This window comes from Rhinolophus ferrumequinum, chromosome 15, assembly GCF_004115265.2.
Source record: "Rhinolophus ferrumequinum isolate MPI-CBG mRhiFer1 chromosome 15, mRhiFer1_v1.p, whole genome shotgun sequence".
Lineage (NCBI taxonomy): Eukaryota > Metazoa > Chordata > Mammalia > Chiroptera > Rhinolophidae > Rhinolophus > Rhinolophus ferrumequinum.
Genome location: NC_046298.1, coordinates 8,803,293 through 8,822,171, shown reverse-complemented (window position 1 = coordinate 8,822,171; position 18,879 = coordinate 8,803,293). Strand labels below are relative to the sequence as shown.

Sequence of the window (18,879 nt, the reverse complement as noted above, 5' to 3'; positions counted from 1 at the left end):
TCTCTCCTATTGTCTTTTCCCCTTTATCTCACACTCCCCAAGTTAGAAGGCTCGGTTAATGAAAGCCCTCTATTTTCTAACCCTGATTCCTTCCCCTTCCAGAAACCTTCTCCTGTTTCACCTTCACAGCTACCCAGATGGCTGCAAAGCCAAAAAAAGTCCTATTTACTGAACAGTGAACCCAAAGTCACTGTCTCCTTCAGGAACTTAACTTGGAAAAGCCCCGCGGACGGCACATCTTAGGAAATACAAACACACTATCCACCCAATTTGCAGGCACGTCTTTTTCTAAAATGCCCTCACACTACTTGTTTCTCCTAATTTTCCCTTGAATAAAAGTTGAAAAACAGTCGTCCAAAACCAGTAGTGCCATGAAACATGTATTCTTGCCAAATGAATAAACAGATTTCCTGAAGAGTTAGAGATAACATAATGTCTAGATATCCTTTAAATTTTATGCTATTTTTGGTGTCGTTTACTTAACTTCAGCTCCCAAAGACTACAGAATAAGAGGAACATAAAATGTCTCACACATTAATAAACACTTAACAGACACAGCTGGCCCATCAGTTACCTATTATGATTTAAATTTATTATTTCAAAGAAATGCACACACACACATACACACACACACACAATATGGAGAAAATAAGTGCAAAGAAATCTGACTTTCAGAAGTTGTTTGGATTGTCTAAAAGGTATCTAAGAAAGCCACATTGTACATGAAGGCAAATAATGAATTTCTTTTAAATATTTCCAAGTGGTTGTCACCTGACTGGCAACCCATGGACAAGGTTATGTGGATTCTGTATATAATAGAATCGAAAGGCATTACTGGGAAAGACCCTGGCTAACGTCCTAACATCCAGGTTCTCACCAAAATGTAAACAGGCTTCCGGAGAGAAAGTAAGACTCTCCATGTTCTGTTCTATTTAAAGGCTTATTTCACGTCAGCTTGCTTAATAGTGAAACTGTATTCCTCTCCTAAAGGTTTTTAGAAACTGCTGAGCCCTGTGCTTTTCACATCCAAGAACAGAACTGAAAGCTTGGTTAGCCATTTTCTCAACTCAGATCAGACACATCACAACAATTTCAGGCCACAGGACTAAATTGCTCTAGATTGCTTAAACCAATACCGTAAAACAGCGATGAAGACACTAGATAATGCTAAATCTGCAATGAAGATGAAACTACAGAATCAGAGCTAAGTATGATACAAACTAGGTCACTGAAATATTTGTTAAGAATTGGTAGATCAACACTTTTAGACCGATCAGAACATGACAGACAAACTAGAATTGTGCACGTGGGAGACCCTGGGCGCTAATGGGAAAGATAGTTATGTTCTCTACAGATATTTATCAGTTACAAGATTTAAGGATCTGAGTAGAAATTTTTACTTTATAAATAATAGATATGAGCGACTTACAATGTATATCCTTGCCATGTCCACGTCACAGTATCCTAGGACAACAAAAATATTTAAACTGTCAGTTCAGAGAAAAAAATACCACATAAAACAAAGACTTTATTTTAATATTGGTATTCTCATATTTCCTTTCTGAATTAAAAGCAATATGTTGAAAAGCAAAACACGCATATCATTGCTATTAGACATCACTGTCCTGTCTATGCATTCTTGGATTATGTCTACATGGCAAAGAGCTGTTTTCCATATGTAACTACCTATCTTTTTATGGAATTAAGTTGATACAAATTTAAAAAAAAGAAACACACACAAAAAAACTATTGTGCATGCTTACTGATTTTTCTCCTAATACGAACACAGCTGGATAATTTACTTACAAAACCAGAATACATCAGTTCTCCCCCTCACCCAAAAAATAGGGTTATGTGGGAGAAAATACTATAGTAGTACATAGTGAAAGAACAGAATATATCAGTTCTCCCCACCTCCAAAAAAAAGTTATGGGGAAGAAAGAGGAAAGAAGTTCATAGTGAAAGAATCTGAATAAACGGCAACTGCAAACCCGTAGGCAGAAGTACAATAAGTAAAAGTTTGGCAGATTTTAATTTTTTAATTACAGATGTCCACGGTCGACAAACTAGTCACCGAATCGAAAGCTGAATTGATCAAGAACTCTTAATCTGAAATAACATAGATAATGAACAATTATATCTTGCCTTCTGGTGTAAATTCTCTAGTAAATAAAGCTCCTCTTAGAACCAAAACATCCTCCAAAAACCTACGCTTAGGGAAATGGTGACATAATACGCAGAAGACAACAATGAACCTAGCGGGAGCAGAAGGGACTACTTACTTCCTGAGCCAGCTGTGGACTTGCTATAGGATGTTAGGTTTTTCCCAGATATTTTCTTACTTAAGCTACTTACCAAGAGTCACACAGCTACTCGTGAGTACTGAGGCAATCATTAAACACCAAGCCTATTCCCAATTTAAGCTGCTACTTCAGTCCTGCTAAACCAGTAATGATTATTGATTGAATCAGGAAAAGTTTCCTTCTAGGCTTAATAAAAGTCGCACATTTATGCAAGTTTTCTAATGCGATCCTGAATTGGAGACCTACTCATACCATCACAGCGACAACAGAGGAGCCAAGGAAATGCTTTCCTATAGCTCAACAGGAGCAAACACAGTCTGGAATGCTGCTATCCACAACTGCCTGCCCATCTAGCCAACTTTTAAAAACTAAATGTGGCAAGGAGCGTGAGTCCCCCCTACCTGCTTCCACCATTGGTCTATTCATAACTTTTTACAAAAAGTAAAAGGGGTCCTAGAGAATGTGTGATGTTTAGAAGGTTTGAAAGTCTTCCCGTAGTGAAACACGACGCTTACCAGCTTGTTTGGGTATCTGAGAAGGACTGGCTGCACCGGAACTCCTGGAATGAAGGCTCCTGTAACCATTAACGAGGTGTTATAACATGTTCTTTCTATGAATACAAGTTTTACAAATAAGGCGAACATAATAAATGGTGCACGTGTACTGAATGTCTTAAGAATTACACGTAAACCATTTGTCAAACGTTAGTAAATCCCTACTGTTTACCAAAATGAGAGATTTTTAAAATTCAGAATTATATGAACAAGATATTAAATGTACCTAAGGCAATTCAGTATTTATTTCTCTTTACATCTCCACTTGTTTTCATGTTGCAGATACCTATTATTTAACAGGTTTTTTTGTTTTGTTTTGTTTTTTAAGAAGTGACAAAAAACAAGAGAAAGAGGAAATAAGGAGAAGAAAATCCAGATGAAACCAAATGCTTGAGGCCAGAACGTCCAGGCTTGCCAGACGTGAGTTCTAACCTGGCTCTGAGTATTCTGGCAGCTAATACAGAGACATTGTAAACTAGTGCCAATTATTATGGAATTACACATTACTGTGAAATTCACGGCTTGATAATATTAAAAAAAAAAAAAAGAAAAAGAGAGAACCTTGGAAGGCATTTGAAGGTATTATAATGATAATTGAAATAGGTTTTCTACTTGATAACACAGGACCCCATGTGTTTCAGACGGTATCCTTGGAGGAAAAGAAAAATCCGCCACTGATTGGTTCTGGTCTGACACACACACACACACACACACACACACACACACAAACACACACACCCCGACACAGACACTCCAAGGCAGAAGGGGCTATATAGCAAAAAAGAAGGTAAAGGAGTAAGTCCTATGCATTCATAACATTTAGAACATCCTATCAGAAAAGAAGAAATGCTCAGGGCAAACATAGTTATTTTATGTTATTTCTAGCAAATCATTTGAGAAATCTTCATACTGCTTTGTCACAATACATAATTTAATTTATCTCACCTGGTTTAAAAGTAATCAAACAGGAACGATTCGTACAAGTACCTTCTGGGAAAACTAGTATCTTGGGAGAAAAGGAATAGATTTAATATTTCAGTCCAATTAATAGGTTAACCTGTTGTTTGCTTTCTTATTACTTCACAAATAGCTGCCAATTCTTATATAACAAAGACGAAATAAAAGGCTAACCCTTGAGTCTAATGAAAGCCAGAATCAGATTACATGTATTTGGCTTTTTGCTGAAACAAGTGTAGTCTGACCATTAAGATAATTAGAAAACGTCTTAGAGCTTTGAATACAGTATACACGTAGCCATGGTTTCTTAATGATGATATTTAAGATCTGAATAGACTTAAAAGAAGATGTAGACCTAAGTCATGCTCAAAGTGTACATCTGGGCAATATTAAATTCTTCCTTCCACTGCTCATACATCCTTAACCAAATAATTTCCTACTTTTTTGCTTCAGTTTTCACATGAAATGATACTCACTCCCACCACATACAGTTTACGTACTGAGGAAAAAAGAGGGACTGTTTATAACATGCTTTATGCTCCTTTGAATCAGTTGACATACGAAACACAATTTAATATCTTTTTTTGAGGCAGTGTTTTTAGCTTTTACCATACTCCTTTTTGTCTTCCATGTGAACGACATGCAGTACAGGTAGTTTCCATTAGCTGAATAAACTAGCTTGATTTTTGGAAGGATTTAGAATTTAGCAATGCATAAATTACTAAGTACATAAAACAAAAAAGAAAATTCCTGCACTCCCAGTAGTTTGTGACATATATTGTATAATAATTAGAGCAAGAAAACATCAGTAGGCCAAATTGTCACCCTCACGGGTTATTTGTAAAATAAAATTATGAATAGGTGAAATTCCATCTTTCAGTTAAAAAAAGTCCATTTCCTACGACAATGAGATACAATAGCAAATATGACTCACTCAGTGCAAAGTCTATAGCGCCTCTATTAACAAAGAATCATAAAGCGCTACAGCTGGAAGGGGCATGAAAAGGTATCTAGCATTTCTAATGCTTGAATTCTTTCTACAACATCCCCCCCAAGTGGTTGCTTAGCCAATGCCTGAAAATTCCAGAAAAGGGTTCCCCAGCAGACCATCCTACTTCTGGACAGGAAAGTTCCTCGAGATGAGTAAAATGGGCTGAAATCTACCTATGTGTTAACTTTCATCTACCAGTCCCAGATGTATTTCTGGGGTCCAAAAAGAAAAACCAAAACCCTGACTCTAAATGCCATTTCTTCCCAGTCACTTTTTTAACCACTCCTCACGCGCCGTGGTTCCTAACACCTAAGGGTTGGTCCTAGTCTTCTGGGTATTCTAACCCCTACACATCATCGTGAGACCATTCGTTCTGCTAGCGATCATTTGTTTGCACCTGGGCAAAGGTAGAGAAATACTAATCAGCACCACCACGAGGCTTTCTTTATCCCACAAATGTTGCCACCCTCTCACCCTCAGAAATCATGCATCACAGAGGAAGGGGGTGGTGAGATGGCGAAGTTTGAAAATGTTCTGCATGCCCTGACATTCTGACAGGCCCCCCTGAACTGAGAAGCACTATCTAAATACATTTCAGATAAGATTAAAGATCTTAATTATTTCTTCAGTAAGCCCACCATATTGTTGAGTACAACTGAGCATGAGCATTGCACCTTTTGAAAGGTGAATTTAGAGGTAGAGAATGACTTTTTGTAACACAAAGTAAAAATGGGTTCAAAGAGTTTGGAGAATAGAAAAGGGTGATTCATTTAATTCCATGGAGTATCTCATGGGAAGGGGAGTTCATAATGCTCACTAATTTTTCTGTTTTTATTATGCGACAGACATCTGGCATAGGTGTCCCCAAGACACTGCTATCTGTGGATCCAAATGAATACGCTTACAAATGTACAATAAATGAAATCTCAGTATCTTAAATCAACACCTACTGTGTTTTACCTGGGGCCATTCCCCTCCTGATGTTGCTCGCCTTATTATTTCATTTATTGTGTTTTTTCGAGAATCCGGATCTACACGGGACACCAACACTGGTTGCACAGCCCGTAACAGTCCTTTAAAATAAATGAAAATTCACAACCAGGTTTTTTTTTTTTTTTTTTTTTTTTTTTTTTTGCTAAAGCTACCAAAGAAATAATACTGAATAAATCATAAAACAAATTTTATGCAAAATTAAAATGACAGCATATAAAAAAAATGACAACATAAAAAAAGAAAAACAACCCTCTAATTCAAAGCTTCCAGTTTCGAAAGGGGAGGGGGATATTTATGCCTAAAAATGTTTCATTGATTTAACAGAAGTTAGCGGCAGGAATATGAAAAGTAGCAAATGCAATTTTCTCCTAAAGGTATTCTTCCTCAGTTGACATTAGACCTTTGGAATGTACTACATGATTCTCTTGTTTTATTTTAGGGATAGCCTGAAAACTGATCATGTGAATTCCTAGTACACAGGAGTAGGAAGCAATTATTATTCATTTTATAAAAATTTTCAGCCCAACAGTCTTCTAAATACATAACATCCTAGCCCCTGCAAACTAAATCTCAATTTACCACAAATCTATTGCTACACAATTTTTCAGGGAAACGCCTTATTACACAAAGCAGGGAGTTACATTGAAAAAAAGAAAAGAGTGTGTGTCCTTCTTAGCTGCAAGAACAACTATTATTTCGTCAGAGTATCAAGGCAACATTAGGAAACTTTCACACCCACTCTCTCATCATTTGATGCTTGCTATGACCTCGGGACAATTGGGAGCAGTTACATGGAGACTAATACCCTAGGGAGAGACCCAATCATCTGGTGGGAAAAACATTGCCCTTACTTCATTATTTTTTATGGCAGGAAGCACTTATTGTTCCACATCATAATTTTCAAAGAGTCACACGTGGGTCCCTCGTGGACATTTGGGGACAATAATGAAGAAAACAGAGTTAAGAGAAAAAAATGTAGTGTGTTTATCAGCCTAATACCCTGAAGAGAAATTCATAAAATAGCACGTACCATTGTTTTCACAAATTCTTTCGTAAAATTCTCTCTCAAAAAAAAAAAAAAAATCAAGCAAGTTTGGGATCGGAAAAACTGCTCTTTCATATACAAGAACAGAAAGCTGCCATGGTACAGTGATTAAGGTAAGATTTTAAAAGAATTATAAGGATACATATAGGGAAGTCTCTAATATTTTTTCATAAATTCATTCTTTCAATACAGTACCTCATTAAAGAAAGGAAATATGTTTTGAAATATTGTGTTATTTTAAAGTATTTTAGAAGTCTACCAGTAAACTATACACGTTTTCTTAAATTTATAGCATGAGCATGAAAATATTTCTTTTGTGTTATCTTACAAGTACTTACTGCCAATCAGAGGGACCTGCACATTCTCATTTCGAGATACCATAGAAGGTAACCCGGCTACGACACAGGCAATTCCATCAAAGAATGTTGAATGAGGGGCAACAACGAAAATTGGTGCTTCCAGAGGGCTTGCGATCTTTCCTTTCACGGAAACTATAAATCCCATTGAAAAGAACAGGACGTGACCCAGAAACTTCAAAACTGGTTGAGCCATTTTCCTTTGAAAATACATATAAAAAAGACAGAATTAGCTTTGGTCATTGCAGCTAACAACCACAGTATGAAAATCAAAATATATCAGAACACTTCATTTTAAAATATGACTGAAGAAGCAGAGCTAACAGTGCCGTGGAGCCCTTCCTGCCAGGTGCTATTCGGAATCCTTTACATATATTAATGTCTTTCATCCTCAGCCCCATTTTATGAAATAGGTATTATTTATTACTACCCCCCATTTTACAGGTGTGAAAACCGAGGCACAGAGAAGTAATTTTCCCACGGGCGTGTGGCCAATAAACGGCTCCATTCTTCTGTGATTATAAAGTGAAGAGAGTGAATTTTCAACACACATCCTCTCTGAGGAATTCAAATCAGAATTGCCCTTCAAAGTAATCACCTTGGGGGATCTATACCTGTCTAAGGAAGATGGTGCTATCTCCCAAACACTTTCAGAACTCCCATGTTGAAACTGTCCTCTAAGTGATTTAGGGAGAATTTTTTAAAAGTAAGCCTTGGTACCTCTATGATGACAGCTCTTAGACATCATCAAGAAACTCAAGAAAATTCACCATCTCACTTCCTTGGAACAGTGATGCAATTAAACAATGCCAGAAATCTATCTGCTTACTTTTGAAAAAGAATCTGTCACTAAAGATTAATTAATTCACCAAACTGTGCCAGGGTACTGTGCTGGACACACAGACAAGTCCAGTCTCTGTCCTTGATAACCTCAAGCGAGTAGGGTAACAAAAACAGACTCCTAGAAAGGCAAACAGAGGATGGACTTCTCAATATGTGAATAAAGCATACGGCTTTTTCATGAAAATAAAATACGACGCATCTTTCCCATAGACAGCTAATGAGAACTTTAAAAATGGGCTTCTTATTTAATTCTCTCAACAATCTTGTAATAACCTTGTGAGGAGCAATTAAGTAGCTACTGAGGAAGTTGGTCCGACTTTCATTTCACAGTAAAAAGAAGTGAGACACACAAAACCAAGTACTTTTCCAGAGGCTGCAGACAAATGACTGTGTCTCTCCTTCTTGCACTTTAGTTCAGAATTGAGGTCTTTTATGTAAAGATAAGAAGCTCACCCTTTCATGGAGTTTCCACACCTGCTATTTTTGATTTATAGTGATGTAGCTTCTGACAACGACATTCCAAAGTATCCTATATTCAAAGTCATTAGACACTTCTATTTAAATGTTTTTTTAAAAAATGGAAAAAAAATGGCTAATAGTCTAGGTCTGCTGCATAGTAACTCCAATACTACCTGTTTGAGAGCAGGGAGACATACTGGCTTAATTGACAAAAGCAGAACTTTCTTTTCCAACATTTACATCTGTTTTCTGGATATTTAGACTAGGTTCTCATAAAACTATCAACAATAAAAACCAAAGAGATAATTGAAAGGAATCAGTGAGTGATAAAAAATGTCTCTTGCAGTATCTTTTTAATGACACACAACCTTGTGTTATACATCAAATGCGTATGCATTGCAAGGACTCTGGTGGTATTATTTCCCGGGGGCACTGCCAGCCTTGGAGGTAGTTCCACTTTGAACCAGCCTGGCACTTAATGGTGACCTTTGTTCACCAGAACATGAATTGAGCAGCAAATTGCATATTTCTTAAAAACTTTCTAGAACAGTGCTTCTCAAAATTTTGGGAGGACATATTCTCATTTGAGAGTTGGATGGAAAGAATAGGCCCTTGCATACAAAAAAAAAAAAAAAAAGTGCACAATTTCAGAGATGTCAACAGTGCCCTGAAACCCATCTATGCATTCCTATGAAATCCAAGGAGTCCACGTGAAAAGCCTTCCCTTTTGGGACATACTTATGGCAACGAGTTGGTTCTGCCCAGTAGGAATGAACTTTTTCCACTGACTATTAATACATTCTCAGGCGCATTCTCTAACACCATGTAATTACATAGTGCTTGAGAAGCAGCTCCACTCAGCCTTCATGCTAATGTTTTAAAAAGCGAGGCTATCTTGATTAATAATTAAACTGCGAATAATAATCACTGAAGTAATGAATACATATACTATACGAGGTCCACTTAATAATGCCACTGAATTAAGTATGTAGTTATTATAAAGGGACAAAAGCAAATGTGAAAACTGAGGAAGAAGAGCAAAAGAAATCCTGGTATTTTCAGTGGCAATGGTTGCAGGTGTATTCACTGGGTCTTTGAGAAGCAGGGGTCTATCGTTTTTGTCAATAACTCAGAAAACAAAATATTTTAATATTAGGAAATTACAACTTCAACGGATGATCGGAATGCGCGTGGGCAGTAATGTCTACATGCAATAAGAACAGTTTCCCCTGAGAAACAAAACTAAATGATTAAAATTGAGCAGGTAGCAGTTAAACTAACTGGATCACCGACTAAACTATGATAAACTCTTCTTCATCTTGATTTACCTAACATTTAGATCTAATTATTTCTTACCTCCTCCAACCAGTTATTGGATGGGTCAACTTTTCAGGACAGCATGCTGTTAAAATTGCAGCAAATGGCCATGCCAGTAATAAAGTTATTGCAACCAATATGGCACGAACTGGAAGCAGGATAATTCCAAGAAAGACCATCTGAAAGTCAAAGTTGATAAAAATAGATGAATGGACATTATTTTAATGCTGTAGCATCAAACCAAAACATGGAAGAGGGAAGTTTTATACTCTTCCTGCGGTCACTCAAGGATGAATTGAGTATTAGCCTACACTAGACGAGGAATCTAAGCCAAAGGAAAATAAGACATTGGAGCTGACCCCACAAAGCCTCACATGCAGCAAAAGAAACAGTGAAGAAAACCAAGTACTATAAGACAACTTGATCCGTATGTCAGAAAGTAGAGAATGGTGGAGGAAGAGAGAAAAGGTGCGTCTGACTTAACAGTCAGGGAAAGCTTCCTGGAGGAGTTCAAGGCTGGACAGTCTTAAAAGACAATCAGAAGCTATCAAGGTAAAAGGGCAAATTGCATTGTGAGAGCTGTAAGTCCAAGAAGTGTTAATGAAAGGATTAGAGTGTGAAGAGGTAAATGTTATCGTTTTACATACTGGCCCATCCTTTTTAACTAATAACACCAATGGAGATGGGGGAAGGAAAAAATAAAATAAAATAAAATAGGAATGAAAACTAAATAAGAATAGCAAATAATATATGAATGCTTACTATGTACCAGGCACTTTAAGCACTTGGCATGTAGTAACTTATTTCATTCTTACAACCTTGTTTTACATGTAAGAAAGGAGTGACACCGAGGGAGTTAAGTTAAATTGCTTGAGATCACAGTTACTTAGTGGCAGCACCAGGATTTGAACACAGCTTGGTAACAAAGCCCTTGCTCTTAATTCTATACCATATTGCCTTTTAAGTGAAACAAAATGCCCTTCTGTATAACAAATTGCGGGTTTGTCTATTGGCTCATTACACTACTCAAACAGTGCTGTCCTCCTCTCTCTTCAGGCCCTTAATGTGAATTTAAGCATGATCGTATCATTTAAAGACATGTCAAAAATATTCCAGTTATTTTTGCACTCTGCCAAATTATTTGTATGCATGTGTGCGCTCCTGGAGTAAAAATTACATGCAAGGAAATATACACATCTTGAGTGTATAATTCAATGAGTTTTGATAAATGTAAAAATATACTCTTTTAACCACCATCCCAATCAAGATACAGAACACACCCATATCCAGAAAAGTCACCTTATATCTCTCACTACCCTCTTAGGTAACCAATGCTGGATTTGTATCACCATAGATTAGTTTTGTCTGTTCTTGAATATCACATAAATGGAATCATAAATTATGCATTCTTGTGTGTCTAGCTTCTTCCATTTAAGGTTTCTGAAATTTAATGCTGTTGTTTTGTATATCAGTAATTCATTTTTTTGATTGCAGAATTTTACTCTGCTGTATGTCTATATGACAATTTGTTTACCTAATCTCCTGTTGAACATTTGGGTTGTTTCCAGTTGTGGGCTATCATGAATAAAGCCAACACAAACATTCTTATACAAGCCTTTTGTGAATGTGCTTTCATTTCTCTTAGGTAAATACCTAAGAGTGGAATTGCTGGGTCACAGACGTAATTTAACTTTATAAGAAACTGCCAAACCATTTTCCAAAGTGGTTGTATCATTTTAAAGGGTCACTGGCAATGTATGAGAACTTCAGTCACTGTGCATCTTTGGCAACACTTGGTGTTGGGAGTCTTTTTAAAATATCAACTTTATTAAGACAGTTTACATAAAATAAAACGTGCCTATTGTAGATGTACAAATTATGAGTTTTTCAAATGTGTACTGTGATGCAAGCACCACCACAATCAAGATACAGAACATTGCCATCACCCCAGAAAGCTCTCCCCTGCTTTTTTGCTGTCAATACACCCTCCCCAGCCCTTGGCCACCACTGATAGGCTTTCTTTCACCATAGTTTTGCCTGTTCTAGACTGTCATGTGAATGAAATCTTTTATGTCTGGCTTCTTTCACTTCATGTTTTTGAGATTCAACCTTGCGGTTATATGTATCAGTAGCACAGCCGTTTGAATTGTGGAGTATTACTCCGCTGTGTGAATATATTACAACTCATGTATCCATTCAACTGTTCATGGACAGTTAGCTATCATAACTTTTGAGCCACTATGAATATAGCTCCTATGGACATTCATGTTCAAGTCTCCATGTGAACATATATTTTCATTTCATTGGGAGTGGAAATGTTGGGTGAGGGTATGCTTAACTTTATATAAAGAAGCTGCCAAACTGTTTTCCAAAGTGGTTGTACTGTTTTACATCTCCACTAACAAAGGACGAAAGTTCCTGTTGCTCCACATCCTCACCAGCATTCAGTGTTGTCAGTCTTTGCAGCCATTCAAGTGGGTGAAAAACGATACCTCATTGTGGTTTTAATTCACACTTCCTTGATGAACAAATGATGCTGAGAACATTTTCCAAGTGTTTGTTGGTCAGGTAGTGTGTGTGTGTCCTCCAACTTTTCTTCTTCAAACTTTTTTTGGGCTAATCTAGATCCTTTGCATTTCCACATAAATTTCAGAATTAATTTGTTTCCACACAAACAAAAATAGGTGCCCTTTATTAGACTGAAAGAGTTCCCTTTTGTTCCTATTTTGCTGAGAATTTTTTTAAACACCAGTAGATGTTGAATTTTGTCAAATAAGTTAAAATTTCTGCATCGACTGAAATGATCATGTGCTTATCTAATATGCTAATGTGATGAATTATGTTGAAATATAAATTTTTGTATGTTAAACCAACCTCGTATTCCTGGTATAAACCAAACTTGGAAGGATATATTATCCTGTCCACATATTGTGGTATTTGACCTGCTGATAGTTCGCCAACATTTCTTATATCTGTGATCATAAGGGAAATTGGTCTATAATTTCCTTTTCTTATAACATCTTTTCAGACTTTGAAACAATGCTAGCCACATGTTTTTTATATATTGTCTTCATTTTCACTCATGTCAAAGTATTTGCTGGCTTTTTTTATTTCTTCTTTGAACCATGAGTATTTTAGGAGTATGTGATTTAATTTCCACACATTTGCAAATTGCCCACATTTTCTTCTTGATTTCTAATTTCTAATTTCAATCCATTGTGGTGGGAGAACGATGCATTATTGTAATACTTTAGTGAGACTTGTTTTACGGCCTAATATTATTGTCTATCTTGGGATGTTCCGTAGGCACTTGAGAGGAATGTGTCTTCTGCTGTCACTGGTTGGAGTGTTCAATGTAATCTGTTAGGTGCAGATGATTATAGTGTTGTCCAAGTCTTCTACTTCCTTGTTGATATTGTTTCATTGTCCTACCGTTATTAGAAGTGGGGAATTGAAGCCTCTCACTACTATTTTTGAGTTGTCTATTTCCCGCTTCAATCTGTCAGTTTCGCTTTGTGTATTTGTCGTTCTGTTGTGAGGTGTATACATAGTTACAATTGTTATATCTCCTCGATAAATCAAGACGTTATAAAATGGCCTCCTTTTTCTCTAGTTTTCTGTCTTAAAGTCTATTTTACCAAATATCAATAGAGCCCCTCTAGTTCTCTCTGTTACTGTTTGTAGGGGATACCTTCACCATCCTTTGAGTTTCAACCTATTTGGGTCTTTGGATCAAAAGTGTGTATATTTTAGATAGCATACCGTCACAAGCTTTTTCTTGTAAGCTTTTGGGCCAGCTTATTGTTTGCTCAGATAATTACTCACTGCTTCAGGCAGCTGTGCTGTTAAGGAACTGCCTCTGATTGTTTTTGACAAAAACACCCTCAGAGGAAAGAGTACAGTGGGTGGGCTCCAAGGTCAAATAAAGACAGCCTTGCAAATGAGCAAGAAATAATTTTGACTGTAAGAAAGGACAATAGCATAGACACGGAAGATAGAGCTAGAACGAAGTAATGACACATTCATATAAGATTCACTAACATTTGCAATGAGCAGCTAACGGTGGGTTTTAATCGACAAGTTGTCAAATGTTGCACAACTTGTTTTCTGTGCCATTTCCAGGTTTGCAACAAATAATAGTACTTAACAGTAAACCAATTTTGAGTTACTCTTTGACAAATTAAGGGGATTTTCTATATTTCCATTTGGTAATATGCCATCTCTGTAGGGAGGCATTCTTTCAGTATTCTGTCAAGGTTACCCTCTTTTCTGGTTTGTCTTCATAGCACTAAAACATGAAATTGTATATTTTTGTACTTGTTTAATTTTTTCAGTGAAATAGAAGGTTTAGATAGGCAGGGTCCTTATTTTTCTTGTTCACTGCTATATCTCTAGAGATTAGTGTTGTGTCTGGCACATAGTAGGCATTCAAGAATTGTTTTTGACATGGTAAATTACCGCACAATTACTACCACTCATTTCAATTACCATTTCTATGGAGGAATTGAAAGCTAGGCTACTTTTTTCTATGCCACTAAGTAGCAGACCCTTAAATAGTCAAAAAGAGAAGGGGAGGAGCAAAGCTAAGCCCTACAATGAGATGCAAAAACAGTCCTTAAGCAAGACATTGATCATCATTCAAGATAAATTTGAGTTCAAATTAAGGTTCGTCTGAATTAATCATATTAAGTTAAATGAAAGTATATCCATCTTTTAAACTGGATAATGTAGCCAACATTGTTTTTCAATCATGCCTATTTAAATTTTCCCTTTATCCAGACCATTTAAGCCATTGAAACCTGTTCTGTGTCTGGTCTGTATGGATTTTTAATTTTTTAAAAAAATACCTGACTATATTCAATTCCATTCGACCCAAGTAGTAAATTTTAAGTACTTTTTAATTTGTAGTATATAATTTGTAGACAACAAATAACATAAATATCAATATTAAGATCATCAAACAATACCAGATTCTTTCACACATTATCTTGTTTAATTTTAACCCTTCTTTAATGTATTATTATTACAATTTAGTAGATGATGAAAGCGAAGTTCATCATCTTGGTTAAGTGATTTGGCCAAAGTCATACAACTAATAAATGGCAGGGCCTGAGATACGTTCTAAGACTAGTGATCTTTGCATTGTATTACAGCTCTTGTAGAGCTATTTGGAAGTGCTCTCTAAACAGTAACAGGCCATGCTATAAGAAAAAAAAGACACTTAATAATTTACTCTAGGAGCAGTATACTTATCGTATGTCCCTTTGATCCTCTGTCCAAAATATAAAGCCAAATAGATGGACATACTATCATTTAAGTATGACTGATTTGACTAAAAAGGACGAAAATTAACTTAAATGATAGTCAACGTACTTAGAAGTGTTTCGAAAGTTTTGAGATATTTAAAGTCACGAAGGTCTAAGTTGTAAACATTTAGGTTCTTTACAAAGAGGTATTACTTCATGATGTTCCTCTTCCTTTCCTACGCCCTTCTTGAACCAGACACCCATCTATCATCACTCTAACCACCACCCCATGCTGCTTCGCCCAGCACTTAACCTGCCTCTACTGTAGAGGGCAAACAAAGGTCTCAGTGCATACAAGTAGGCTAGGCAAAAATTACACTACTTCAAATCCAAAGTAAAGAAACGTGTGAGATGGAAAACATCAAAACCATTTTTCGCACAGAACACCCAGGACAAATGTAGCTTGCATAGTCTATCTTGTTCTTTGATCGCTAACTTCACCAAAAGAGGAAGTCCAAAGAGTGAATGCAACACATTACAGCACTTTACAAGAAAAAGGAAAGGAAACTTCCTTTTTGTATATAGCCATTTTTCACAGTGGAAGAAAGTTAGGCTCCCTCTTATCCTTGAATCTAGGAGATGGGTTTGGGTGAAGACTGATTCAGAACCAAAAACCCTTAAACATCTTAAGCTGCCTCCCGTTACCGCTTTTCCTAGATTCTGATTTCTTACCCTTGATGCCCCTGCTCAGCTAGATCCTCACAGCCTCACTTGTTCTAATTCCAGACCTGGGTTCTCTGCACTGTCTCTTCGTCTTCCCAACCCAGACTGACTTCTCTCCTTCCCTAAGGGGAGGAGTGGGGAGGAGAGAGAGAGAGAGAGAGAGAGAGAGAGAGAGAGAGAGAGAGAGAGAGAGAGAGAGAGAGACTTCCCTGTGGCAGGCTGGCCTCCCACTACATTCTCACTCCAGTTGCCGTTCTCACAGATTCCTTCCCCCTTCTCAGCACAGACTGTTTCCTCTGTCACTGGCCTGCTCAGCCTCCTCCTGTTTAGGACCTTCCTCTCAGACCCACATGTTCTCTGCATCTTCTCGCACACCCGCTCCATGTGCCCTCAATCGTCAGACCCACGTCTCTGCCCCTGGCAGACTCATGGCCCCTGCATAAGCCCTCCCCTCTCAGATTTACATCTTTCTTCCTCTGAGCCTTTGCTTCTCAGACTCACGCCCCGCCCCCCCAGACACACTTCCACTGACAGACACACGGCCCCTCAGAACGGGTCCCCTCTCAGACCCCTCACCTCAATCTGCCTCCTCTCAGGCTCACAGCCCTCACCTGAATGCCCCTCCTCTCTCAGGCCCTCACCCCGCACCTAGATCTGTCTTCTCTCTACGACCCAGGCCCCTCACCTGCATAAGCCTCCTCTCTACGACCCAGGCCCCTCACCTGGACGCGCCTCCTCTCTACGATCCACGCCCTTCACCTGCATAAGCCTCCTCTCTACGACCCAGGCCCCTCACCTGGACGCGCCTCCTCTCTACGACCCACGCCCCTCACCTGGACGCGCCTCCTCTCTACGACCAACACCCCTCACCTGGACGCGCCTCCTCTCTACGACCAACACCCCTCACCTGGACGCGCCTCCTCTCTACGACCCACGCCCCTCACCTGGACGCGCCTCCTCTCTACGATCCACGCCCCTCACCTGGACGCGCCTCCTCTCTACGACCCACGCCCCTCACCTGGACGCGCCTCCTCTCTACGATCCACGCCCCTCACCTGGACGCGCTTCGCAGCGCCCATCCGCGTCTGCTGCACGAAGGGGTTGGGCACCGGCGGCGGGAAGAACGACGCTTGGCGGGGCACCATGGGCGGCCGCAGCCCCGCATTCCCGACGTCCGCGCCCGGCACCGTGGCCGCCACGGCCGCAGCCTCGCCGCACCTGCTCATGGCAGAGCCGGGCGTCGAAACGGACAGAAACGACCGTCGCGGAACGCGGGAAGCCAGCGAAACCGCCAACGCTGAGTGGAATCGCAAGGGAGTCCCAGCCCGAGGCTCCACTACGGGGCCTCAGCGCAGGCGCCGAAGTTACTTAACGCCATCTGGCCTCGCCCCGCCCCCTGACTCTGAACTCGGCCAAGCTCTGGCCCCACCCCCTGAGCGCCGGCCCCACCCTCTTAGGTATCTGGCTCTTCCTCTTGGGCAATGTAGCTCCGCCCCGTGGAAGTGAATGTTTCTCCTTTAGAGCAACGCACCCCAATGACAGACAGTTTCGGTAGAGTTCTTTGCTTTAGGGTCAGGCACACCTGGACTTCCAATCGCTTTTGATGTCTCTGTAATGTTGGCCAGATTACTGTCTCTATGATCCTCAGTTGCCCCTCCTGTAAAATGGGGATGAGCAGAACTTAGATAAACAGAACCTTAATCCAGCAATTAGAAGAGCAACCCCTGGGCTGTTCCATTAAGTAAGATAATATATCCAGGATGGATTTTATATCTGGTGTCCGCTTTGCTTTGGCTTCTGATTGGATGTTATAGCTGAAAGAGTCCTAATATATCGATACCAGGAGTGGAATCTGTCCCACTGAAAACATGGACTGACAGTGGGGAAATGGTTCTCCAAAGGAATATTGAGCTGCTATTACTAGAAAAAGGCAAAAACCACTACTGTCCTCCACACTAGTTGCCTGTCTGGACCTATATGTGTGGTCGGGGAAAGCGGGCAGAGAGGGGTTTTCTGCGAACCTGAGACCAGTTGGTCAAACCCTGAGTGGCTGAGAGTCAGATGGAGAGGGTCAATGACTTATCCTTTCTGATCAACTTCTCACAGCAGGATGTACGCATGATGAGAATCTGAGTCGGCGGGCCCTGGGACAGCTGCTCCTTCAAACTCATCTATTGGAAATTCTAGAATCTTCCAACCCCACAATAGATATATGGCCTTCAGCTACTCACTTAATTTCTCTGAGCTTGTAGTCTCATCTAGGAATGGTAAAAGATAAATTTCTACTCCATAGGGTTGTAGTAACAATTAAAAGAATGCACGTATAGTTTTCATAGAAAAGCAATCAAGAAATGGCCCCTTTTAGGTATTATGTTGTGGAGCAGCTGAAGTTTCTCAGTGTAACAGAGAACCTTAGTAACAGTGTATTACAGCCATGCTATAAGCTTCCCCAGCCTCGGGGGTCTTCATATATGGGCTGGCAGACCCTTGTAGCCAGATACCTGCACAGAAGGCTGGGTCCCAGGGCTCTCAAGGGCCTGAGCCATTGGGGGGGCCACAGGAAAAAAGGTGACTCTAGTCCCACCAAGGTCACCTTTAGAGTCCTGTCCACTCCTCATCGTCTTTCCCTCCAACCCTACCATGAGAGGTCTGAAGCAAGAGACAATTGAAGCCAGATGCGGCCTCTGAAACACTCGTAGGCCTTAAATTTCTGTTTCGCAGCAGCTACAGAATTTCTACAGAGAAGAGGATTTTAGGGGTGACAATCTGGTGGGAAGGAAGGGTAAGGAGCTTACCCATTAATAGAAGCTGTGCTAGCTGTGCTTAGAAAGCAAACCCACATCTGTCCCCTAGCTGTTTACTTAAGGTGGATACTGATGGAGGTTCTGGGCTGAGGGCAAAAGCTCTGCCTCTAGGCCATCTTTGGCCTTGACTTGGGTTGTTACCTAACAGCTATGGGCAAATCACTTTTCTCTAGGCCTCAGTTTCCTCATCAGTAAAAGTTGGGCTAATTATAGCAGCCCTCTCTTTAGGTTGTTGTCAAGGTTAAATGAAGTAATGCATGCACAGTGCCCAGCACATATTATAGTAAG

General features: G+C 39.4%; 1 protein-coding gene across 1 annotated transcript in view; it reads right to left on the bottom strand.

Annotated features, from left to right (window-relative positions):
• The window catches only part of LPCAT2 (lysophosphatidylcholine acyltransferase 2), a 54,856-nt gene extending 37,686 nt beyond the window's left edge, over positions 1 to 17,170 (bottom strand). Inside the window, exons 1-7 of the mRNA XM_033128649.1 lie at positions 16,843 to 17,170; positions 9,858 to 9,997; positions 7,182 to 7,399; positions 5,766 to 5,878; positions 3,803 to 3,863; positions 2,819 to 2,877; positions 1,430 to 1,464 (exon numbers count right to left, since the gene is read on the bottom strand). Coding sequence (XP_032984540.1) covers positions 1,430 to 1,464; positions 2,819 to 2,877; positions 3,803 to 3,863; positions 5,766 to 5,878; positions 7,182 to 7,399; positions 9,858 to 9,997; positions 16,843 to 17,013 — 797 coding nt within the window. The 5' untranslated portion in view covers positions 17,014 to 17,170. The remainder of the gene's footprint in view (positions 1 to 1,429; positions 1,465 to 2,818; positions 2,878 to 3,802; positions 3,864 to 5,765; positions 5,879 to 7,181; positions 7,400 to 9,857; positions 9,998 to 16,842) is intronic.
• Positions 17,171 to 18,879: the final 1,709 nt, after the last annotated feature.